This window comes from Haliotis rubra, unplaced genomic scaffold, assembly GCF_003918875.1.
Source record: "Haliotis rubra isolate DU_JTF1 unplaced genomic scaffold, ASM391887v1 Scf151, whole genome shotgun sequence".
NCBI classification, from domain to species: Eukaryota; Metazoa; Mollusca; class Gastropoda; order Lepetellida; family Haliotidae; genus Haliotis; species Haliotis rubra.
The window spans coordinates 1,525,285-1,536,634 of NW_025765459.1; the positions used below are offsets into that span (position 1 = coordinate 1,525,285).

Consider the following 11,350-nt stretch of genomic DNA (forward strand, 5'->3'; position numbering starts at 1 on the left):
TATGTCCAGTGTGTCTCCTCAAGTTTCTTTTTAAAATGACAGTGTAACAAAACATATTTTCTTTGTTGAGTGGCATTTTAGAACTTGGGAAGTATAATATAGAACAAACTTTATGGATAACAACTTCTTTTTATTCATTCCTGCTTGACAACGGTACAAGAATTTGTACATATTTTGTACATATTTTCGTATTCACAAAATATAAAGAATGTATTCAACAATTCAAATTATATTTCAGCAAAGATAGCTGAACAATTTGGACAGTGAAAGTTAACTCGGCTTTTATAATCTGGACATTCAAAGCAAGTTTTAAAACCGAGCTATACACCGGATAGAACCAAACAATACCAACCGACATGTTTCAAAAGGCTTGCACGTTGATAAGACACTTTGCAAGACGTGCTTAGAAGAACTTAACATACCTGTCTAATTTGTGGTGGTTGTATTTCATCCTGAAACATCCCCGTGTAATAAAGAAAGATGGAAGCTCTACATCATCCTTACTACTGCTCGTTAATGCCAAGCTGCTGCAGGAGCCCCATCAGAAACCGTTCATCCAAACTTCCTAATACGATATTTACATTTGAAGCTCCTTTTACTTCAAAGTTTCCGTTTTTCATTTCGAGATAATGGGAACGCGTCATCAGTTTGAAACTGTACGTTGCCTCGTTAGAGACACCAGAGTCACTTTGGATACAATTGATTTGTTAAATTTGAACCAGATACCTACAAAACCGGTTTATCGATCCTGTGAGTCGCGGCAACGCCAACTCAATTTTGCGGTATCTTCACATTCCACTTATTACGTAACCAAACATCAGGATATTTAAGTCGATTAGGCTTTTAAAGCACCCACGAACGCCCATAAAACACCTGCCTTGCACATTTATTGGGCTTTAAAAGCCTTTGGGTATTGGAGCTGATGTTTCTCTTCCGATAATTCTCTTGCTAAGGCGTTCTAAAGCATTGGAATGGAATTACCCTTTACAGTGGGTGATTGCTCTTTGGGTTAATGCATTTAAATGCTTAGGCTTGTCAATGACATTAGTAGGTCTTGGTACCATGCGGACCTCTGGGTGTTTTGTCTTAACGCAAAACATTAACATTAGTTAAAACTAATTGGTAATAACACCAGTTCAGATCAGCGACCTCTATATTTCAAGTTTGTATTTTTATTTTTCTAATCGTTATTTTTTTCGAGAGGTGGTTGGGGAAGTGATAAGAACAATCATACCTGTATTATGGCTACGTTGTTACCTCGTCCAATATCTTCCATAAGAAAAAAAACCAACATAATTTGACCTAGGGGCGGGCGGGTAGCCTAGTGGTTATAGCGTTCTTTCGTCACTCCGAAGACCCACATCGAATCTATTTCTACCCGTTATTTCATATATTCAGCGAATAGGGTCCCGATCCACAAAACGTTCGTAGCGCTACGACATTCGTCAGTCTATGGTAAACTGTAGAGTTACGACAGGTCGTAACGTTGCGAACAGGGACCCTGTTCGCTTAATATATAAAACAACGGGTTATAATAGATTCGATGCGGAACGAAAAACGAAAAGCACTCTGAAGTTACAAATGAGGAGCATGTTCAGAAAACAAAACTTCTGTCGAATTGTTGCAAGTCTACTTATTGCACACGAAGACGGCCTTAGTACAAATAATAGAGGGCCTTCACATTCCACGTCATGCTTCCCTGTACTATGCATGTTACATAAGGGGTAAGGAATGCAACTTGATATATCTACAGCCATATCAAATAAGACCTGGCATCCCTGGTGTTTTCCTTTGGACACGTGTAAGTTTATTTAAGCATTGTTCAGCCTCCAATACAGGTGTGAATGTATAAATAATTCAGCGCTAACACATTAGGTCCGGAACATAAATATATCCTGCAGCCAGCGAGATAATTTGAGCCATATCAGAGCGCGAAGGTCCCGTATATATACAGTTCAATAGATGGTATATTTGGATCCCAATTCCGCAACAGGATCCTACTTTTATATCAACCGCCACATGTGTTGCACCTCCGTTGCTACGTAACGCGTGATGCATTGTTTGTTGATTTTTCCCGAACAGCCGTCTCATGTGCAGACTACCAGTTTGTGTGGACGGCAAGTAGGCTGTTGAAGTGAGTGACGCACGCATCCTATGACGTCAGCCTAGCCTATTATGACGTCAAAACTATTCAAACCACGTGCACGTTTTCACATCACAGTTGTATCTCAATCTAGTTTTTTCTTTATTCTCTTTATTTACTATATTGTTAGAACTAAGTTTCTAAATCTATTTATGCTATGGTTTATTCTAATTCAGATGCAAAGAATATACGGGTTATGCAACATTTAACAAGAACACAACACATTAAGTTATTTTAGTTCTTTCCAATTTTAATTTCTTGCTTGACGAATGTCACAGATGTTACGAATATTATATAAACGTAAAGGGATAGTGTTTGCATGATCACACACTGTTAAACGATTTTTTACACTTTTCTTGTGTGACTGAGTGAGTGAGTTTAATTTTACGCAGCACTCAGCAATATTCCAGCTATATGGCGGTGGTCTGTAAATAATCGAGTCTGGGCCAGACAATCGAGTAATCAACATCATGAGTATCGATCAGCGCAATTGGGAACGGATGACATGTGTGAACCCAGTCAGCGAGCCTGACCACCCGATCCCGTTAGTCGATTCTTACGACAAGCATGGGTTACTGAAGATCAATATTCTAACCCGGACCTTCACGGGTCTTTTCTTATGTCTTGTGTTCTTGTAAGGATCCGCTGATGGTGGATTCAAACACAGGAAATGCGCTATATGTGTTATCCTTGGTTTGTTGGGACCATACCCACGGTCGTTGGTTAGACCGACGTGTTAGCAGACATGTCCCCGCCTCCTGAGGTTATTGCAAGGTCTCTACCCCATGAATATCCGGATTAAAATTTGTCCTCAACAACCCATGCTTGTCGTAAGAGGCGACTAACGTGATTGGGTGGTCAGGCTCGCTGACTTGGTTGCCACTGTATGCTAAATTGCTTTAGATCGATGCTCATGATGTCAACCCATGGTTTGCCTGGTCCAGACTCGACTATATACAGACCACCATCATCTCCCCGAGCCAACCAGATAGCCATTAAGTGTCTTTCGTATTACCCAAAGAGCAAGTTAAGCATTAAGTGGACACGTTACATCATTTTGTTTTCTTGAAGATGCATGCGCGTTCACCAAATATACCAGTAGTATGTAACGCGAATAGAAATAATCCATAGGGGAATCTTCTGTTCCTATTTCGGACGCTGAAAATGCAAACCATCTGCATCAACTGCTGAAAAGCTTTCGTCATCCCAAACAAAAAATGTTCGGAATCGGCGTTCATTTCCTGAAAGTATACACTATGTTTTATGGTGGCTGAAAATAGACAAGCATGAAATGGTTATTTAGTGGTGATGTATTTGGACCTGATGTCATAGTTTTGAACCCTATACACTCAACATGTTTTAGCAAATACTTTCAGCCTTGTAACGTTTTGATAATGTTTCTAATTTTGGGACAAATCCAATGTTCAAATGTACTGTCTTTTTGGTCGATCTACATCGTCAGGTGTAAACTGGTGGATGTCACCAAGAATATTAACATTTTGCTGGAAACCCAGAGATTCTTATCTAAATGGATTTTTTATAGATTAAAACACCCGTGAAGATCTGGGTTAGAACTAATCTTCAGTAACCCATGCTTGCGGCTAACGGGATTGGGTGGTCAGGTACGCTGACTTGTTTGACACATGTCATCGTATCCCAGTTGCGTAGATCGATGTTCATGCTGTTGTTCACTGGATTATCTAGTCCAGACCCGATTATTTACAGACAGCCGCCATATAGCTGAAATATTGCCTAGTGCGGCGTTGAACAACAAACAAAACTAAACAAACTGCAGATTACAACAAATATTGGTTGCATCAGCATAATACACTACAGCAGATCAAGCAACCCTTACGTCAGTTTCAATTTGTCTGTATCTGTTTTGCAGGAAGATTCGCCCCAAGACGCCGAAAGGACTCCAAGTTCTACACACTGGTGAAGCTAGTAATGAGCACAGCGTCAGTGGCTGACGACAAGGACTCCGTCAGTTCCTCCTCCATGGAAATGGAGATTAATGAGTTTGCTCGCAGGAACACAGTGCTTAATGACGAAGGGAGCACATGCACCAGTAATGAGAACACTGTCAGCAGTATAAACTTTCTCACCGTGCCCACTTACGACGAATGCCGGTCCGTGTCAGACAACGAAAGCGATAGGGGCGACTCTTCTCGACGAAGCTCCTTTAATGACTATAACTCTGCACCGAAGAAAAAACGAAAAAAGTCCCCAAATCGTGTGAATTTCAAAATACCCTAGAACATATGGGACCTCGTTTTTAGTTACGGACGAAAGATGTGCATTGGACTATTTTGATACAAAAATGACCTCAAGGGGGGAAAAGTTAATTTTAGTGGTTTGTGATGGAATTCCTGTTTGACCATTCCTACGCTTTTAATGTGCTGCTATATTAGAGATAATAAAGCAGGGAAACATTTTATACAAAAACCTACTGATCAAGGAAGGACGTACAAGACTCATTGGCATGATCGTGTAGGTTTTCAAATGCAAGTTAAAACCCGGAAACATATCCATGACAGAAAAAGCATCACAACGTTCTGCATATAACCATGTTTCAGCCTGTAACAGGTTGTGTTTTGGATTACACAGAAAACACATTGTGTACTCATACTATTAATCGGTAATCGGTAATGAGATTTATATTTTGAATCCATGTAAGAAATCGAACCCGAAATTCGCTAGGTGAGAACGCTTTCACTCTTAGGCTACCTCGTTGCCCGCTTCTGAAAGAAAACATGACGCATCTGGAACAAGAGGGAAAATCTATATTAAGATATAAACATAAAACGAATAACATCAAAGTATGCGTAGAATTGGCATGATTTGATGTGTTCAGATCACTACCAACAGAAAAAGGTGGACCTATTTGCAAAAAAAACTACAATTACAAAGTAAATGCATTTTAGCTTTCTTAATGCTTCATTCTGCCATTTACAAAGCATACCATAACGCAAATGCGTTTTGGAGCCCAATTTTCAGGAGGATCGCCAGACATAAATCGATTGTTGTCACACGACGTGTGAGCTTGTATGAAATGCCAGAGTTCCAATATCCAGCTAATTGGACATTATAGACTCTGGCCAGATTCGATTCGGCCCCATAGGTCAGCCCGAGTAGCTCATTAGATCCGAGGGGTGTCCGCATGATAAAGACAATAGTACAAGTGCCATACTTGTCAACAGTGCAGAACATAATGTCCTATCCTACTGTGATCTTCCATGGACTGACCCTGGGGCAGAATATAGGTATCAGGATATCGTTACATATCACTATTTTATTGAATGCTTAGGGAAATGTTTTAGTGTATATTATTCTCATATGAATGCTAACTTTTGTAGCAACCCCACATATTTGGATGGAATATTTCACTTTATGCTTAAAGCCTACCACTTTATGCCGTAACCCCGGACGAACATGAGTAACCATTTCATTATTGATCTTGTGACAATCGAAGCTACCACACCGTCGGCGCAGAATGACCTTGAAGTGACGTTACGTCGAAGTGTGTGACCAACCCCCGCCTATATAAGTGTCTGACTGGCTATTGTGCCTTGTTGGAATTCCTCCAGAGCTTGTGGAACTGTTGTTCGTACAAAGTACACAAAACAGCAGGAAAAACATTCCTTCGAATGACATTGTTTTTGATTTGATGAAAACAAAATTGGTTCACACAAATGACAGTCTGAAACAAAAAAGTTACAGTTTGACAATCTCTTCTCGTTTTAGAGTTAGTTTTTGTTGTTGTCGTTTATATTTTCTAAAGAGGTCGGGGGTTGGTAGAATATGGATCCGAGGCTCGAGAATCCTCTTTCATCAAATCAAGACTCTCTGATAACTTCAATAAAATTTGAACGTTTAATTAATTTTACAAGACTTGATAAACCTTAGAAAACCTTTCGTAATTCACGCGTGGTATTCTGATAATTTATAAGCGCACTTGACCAAACGCCAGATGCAGTAACTAGACAGTAGACATATAGACTGGACATGTCCATGACAAGTTATACAATCAAGACACTGATTTTCTATAATTGATGCATAAATTAGACACAATCATCATCCAGTCTGGCTAAAACTAGATGCGGAGTCCACCCAGATTAACATAACCCAGGTGCACTCTTCAGACCGTTATACTGTTCTCATATAAAATGGGTGAGGTCCCAATTCAGCTTGACCGTCATCAGATAGTCTGAACATATAGTAGGTATGGTTATATCCCAAAACTTCCACATCCCAAAACTTCTACATCCCAATAATGCCACACATTGTTAAAACAACAACTCCCCATCACCCCTTTTTAGGTAGTAGGATAGCCCAGGAAGTGCACTGAACTGAAACAACAGATAATGATAGATCACCTGACTTAGCAGAGTAGAAATTTTATTAGAGAAGAGAGCAGTTAGTTAATAAATCAGAAATATATATATAATATAATTTCGTGCATATTTCATGCAGGCCAAAAATGTGAATTTTGTTTTCTTGTTTTACTTTGAAATAGTGATAATTACGTTCATAGTATTCTGAGTATTGAACTTTTATATCATTACTAACTGATGGGTTAAACCATTACAGTGTGTGCAGTCAACCAGAAATGTTGTTATAATGTGCGGGTGAAATCTTGGACACTATAGGACATAAGTTCTATATAAATGCTCTACATAGACTGTTATATGTAACTAGAAAAGATATGTATTTTTGTAAATAACCCTGCTTTTATAAGATATATAATTTATAGCTGAGTGATTGTTTGCATTCATTACTGATTGATGGGTTAAACCATTACAGACTGAGGTAATCAGTATGCTGAAGTGTGTGCAGTGTGTTGTTATAAGCTGTGGAAGTTTTGGGATGTGGGAGTTTTGGGAGGATTCCGTAGGGATACTCACCATACAGTCTAAACATAAACTAGATAAATCGTCATACATTTCAAACACAAGATAGATTAGTCATCATATAATCCAAACATAAGCTAAATACGTCATAATACAATCTAAACATAAATTGAATCAGCCATCATACATCCTATAAACATACTACATGCAGACTTGCAAGAAGGCGTTGCAACTATACGAAATAACAATGCTCATACCATTTTTTCCATTCACAACTTTCCTCAGTGTCTATCTTGGTCAGATCGTTCATTGTTAAACTGCAAAACGTAGGCTCAGGGTAGTAATTTCAACTTCTAAGTCAAGACCATGACATATCGGCTAGAGTTACAGCTCTTGCATGACGTCATGATCTCTGCTAGCAACAGGGATGCGCATAGTGCTCGCCTCCCTTAATATACATTGATCATGACAATTTATAATTACGTAAGGTATATTTTTGTAAATAAGAGGCTAATATATAATGACAAATATGTTTACGGTGTTGATAAGCATGCTGTTTGTAGATATGTACATTGCTATAAAAGTATTTTCCTGTTTATATCACGTACTGGGCCAAAATAGTAGCGAATGAGTGATATTGTATACCTGTTTAAATGTATCTTTAGGATGACAGTACAGGAAGCGTCTTTGTCCTCGCTGCGCCGGATATGTAGTTCTGCTCGGATATGCTAACGAATATGTTAACCGTCCCGGATATGCTGAATATGTCAACGAGCCTGGATGTGTTGCTGAAGTATTAATTGATTCGGATGATGTGATGATTTGTGAACTCGATGTGATACCTGATACCATGTTCCAGACAAGCTGATGAATATGTTACCACGCCAGGATTCGCTGAAGAAAGTGTTGACGTGATAGTTTTTAGGATTTACTAAAACGTGGGTGATGATGTCAACGAAATTGGCCAACCGCATCGGATATGCTGTAACAGGATAACGACATCTCCATCAGATATACTCTCAGCTACACACCAGAGACTATGATACCCTGTCAGCTACTGGAATGACCATGTGATATATCTTGCTCCGGATATCCAAAAGATGTCCCAATTGACCCGAATTTGACGAAGGATATCTTCTGTTATCGTGATAGGATCAGTGATATTTTCAGTTACTTGGATATACTGAGATATACCTGAAGAGAACCACAAACTGTATATATCATGTTTGATATATCCAATGAACCAATTCAGGGAAATGAGTGAAGCGAAACAGCTATGTTGTTAGATGTTGTGCTGTTTTGTACATATGACAACAATTGTTTCTAAACCTGTTTTGTGCTGTTTGTACATTTCCCAAACATAAATGTAAATATTATATTGATGCAAAGAACACCGTTGTAGCTAACCTATTTCTTTTGGGCAACACTTATTTCTTAATGTCGTTATTTTCAGGTAAAGCCACAGAAATTATCATGCATGTGATATACATATATCTACACTAGTGGGTTAAGTGAAGTCACCATCAACATCAGTGTTTTGTTACTGACCAGCGCCGTGTCTGTACTAGGATGTTTTAACTTGTAACTCACTGACTTTAAACGAAACCTGCTTGATATTCGAAAAGTCTATTATGATTTGAAATAGCTTTGAGGTGGGGAATCAGATGTTTGAGAAACAATATGTCTAAGCATGATGAGGGACAGTATATCAGGTCGCTTAGTGGTTTAGCGCTTGATCGTGACTCCGAAGACCTGGGATCAATTCATCACAGTTACAATGTCTGGTGTCCCCCGCCATGATTCTGCTGGAATATTTCTAAAAGCGGCGTAGAGTTACACTCACTGTGGTTGGGAGCTCCCATCGAAAATGAAGAGAATTAACTGAAGAGGCACGTTTAAGGATTAACGCCTTACCAGGTTACTATTATTTGTATGTTTAAGGAGAGCTTCTGATTAGGTAGGCATATACACTTACATGTACGGTGAAACCAACGAGCAAGGGTGTGGTATTGGCATGAATGATCCGAGCTCATGACAACCGGACCCGCACTGGTTATATTATTGGAGAGGACAATATTATTTCGAGAGAAAAGTGGCGTCGACATGTTCATGTTTCATAAATATCTTTTATTTACTGCGAGTTTACGTGTCTGAAATGCTATTTCTCCACCATAAATTGATGTTAATTGGACATTCGTGAAAGTTAAGGGTTTCATCAGTAATTTATGTTCACAATGAAAACCTGTATCATAAACTAATGCATGATTCAATCCCTGTTACAAGTTATAATTCCTTTCAGCTGTGTTACTATATATAGTGAGACCACGTGGTCCACGTTAAGGTGATGTATTGGTCAACAGTGATGTCATGTCAGGGTGAGCCTCGTTGTCGTGTATACTAAAACGAGGCTCTGCTAATGTCTGTGATGATTCTCAGTAGCTGTTTAATGTACTGTACGAGTAGAGATATTCAGTTGGTCAGTTGTGCAAGCCCTTGTTATCAAGAGTATATGATCAGCACCACGCGTGTCTGATTATTGTTGAATGCAAATGAGACATATTTTTTCATGTATGTTGATGTAGAATACATTACAATGGTACTGTTTGGCTATATTTGTTTGACCAAAACCATATACATGATGAACGAATTGTAAAAACCATGGTAACTGATGTTATAGATTATAACATGCAATGTTATATATTCACAACACATCAAATACACGGCAAAGTGTATTTAATTTCTGTGTATTTTTATGTTTTTGATCATCTTATTCAATTTTTGGGTAATATGATAATTAAGGTAAATGGAACATTGTTTACTTTCTTTTTTTGGTAGACGTTTATTGAATGTATTTCTAAGAATGTCTTGTAACAAAACTGTTTGGTCGGAATAGTGCCACGACGGTACCATTGCTGTTATATATATTATTAGATATATTAACTGTGTTGAGTTTACTTTGGTTATAAGGTTTGATCACAGTTGAAACATCTGTCGTTGCAATAAAATGAAAACAATTGACCTTTCTTTGTTATATTGATTGATTTATCACCTTGGACATTTGATACGACACCAGTTCGCATTATCACAAAACATGTTTTAATATTTATGTTTATTTTGAGGTTGATGTCTTCCTACTGGATGTAAGATGTATTAAATATGTACGTATTTAAGCTAATATTAAATATTGTTTGGCTATTATATTTCCCAGACAGTATTCGTCGTTGCAGTGTCTAATACTGTCCTGAATGAATGACACGTGGCCTGAGAATATATCTTTCAGACAGCATTGACCGTCCAAAAGCGCATCATTTTGCTAAGACAGTCACATACACATCCATTATACTTCAAGACAGAAATGACTGCCAAAGGACATCCGCTACACTTTGAAAAAGTGATAACATTTCATAGTTGTATCTCATTTTACAGTAGTGGCCATCCTACTCACATCGTCGTGGAATCTCTGCTGTACTATAAGACAATAATGTACGTCAGTGCAGGCCATATTGGAATCTCTGTTGTACTTTAAGTCATTAATGAACGTCAGGACAGATCATATTGGAATCTCTGCTGTACTTTAAGACAGTAATGAACGTCAGTACAGGTGATATTGGAATCTCTGTTGTACTTTAAAACAGTAATGAACGTCAGAGCAGATCATATTGGAATCTCTGCTGTACTTTAAGACAGTAATGAACGTCAGAGCAAATCATATTGGAATCTCTGTTGTACTTTAAGACATTAGGGAATGTCAGAGCAGATCATACTGGAATCTCTGCTGTACTGTACGACACCATTTTGTTAAGCTAGTAAGTCACAGCCACACTGTAGTATCTGCTAAATCCCAAAACAATGACAGTCATTCCACGTGGTGGGATCTTTCCTGTTCTGTGCAGTAATGAATGTCAAAGCAGATCATTGTTGGATCTCTCCTATACTTTAAGACAGTAATGGCCGTCAAGGTCACATCGTCGAGGGATCTCTGCTGTACTTCCTTACAGTAATAACCATTACTGTGACCATAGAAATGATACCGTATCACCTTATCTACTGATTGCACCGACGCAGTTGTCTGTTCCACGTTGTGATGGAGCAATCGATTCAGAGTCTTGACCTGAACACAAACCACTCTATTGACAGTGTGTACAGAAACCTCTAACATTATCCTAGCGTCAGATATGAAGGAGACTGAGCTGGCATGTCTTCCCCTAAACATGTTTAATTATCTGATTAGGAAAATAGTTACTACTTTGTGAGACAAACATCGCGTTTGACAAGACAGGATGCATGTTCTCGACAGTTCCTTAACGAGCCACATGGACAAGGTCGTGCGTATTCAAACTGATCCATAAGGAACCTG

General features: G+C 38.6%; 1 protein-coding gene across 1 annotated transcript in view; it reads left to right on the forward strand.

Annotated features, from left to right (window-relative positions):
- Positions 1-5,937, forward strand: part of LOC124270376 — a 122,504-nt gene extending 116,567 nt beyond the window's left edge. The window contains exon 8 of the mRNA XM_046705415.1: positions 4,032-5,937. Coding sequence (XP_046561371.1) covers positions 4,032-4,399 — 368 coding nt within the window. The 3' untranslated portion in view covers positions 4,400-5,937. The remainder of the gene's footprint in view (positions 1-4,031) is intronic.
- Positions 5,938-11,350: the final 5,413 nt, after the last annotated feature.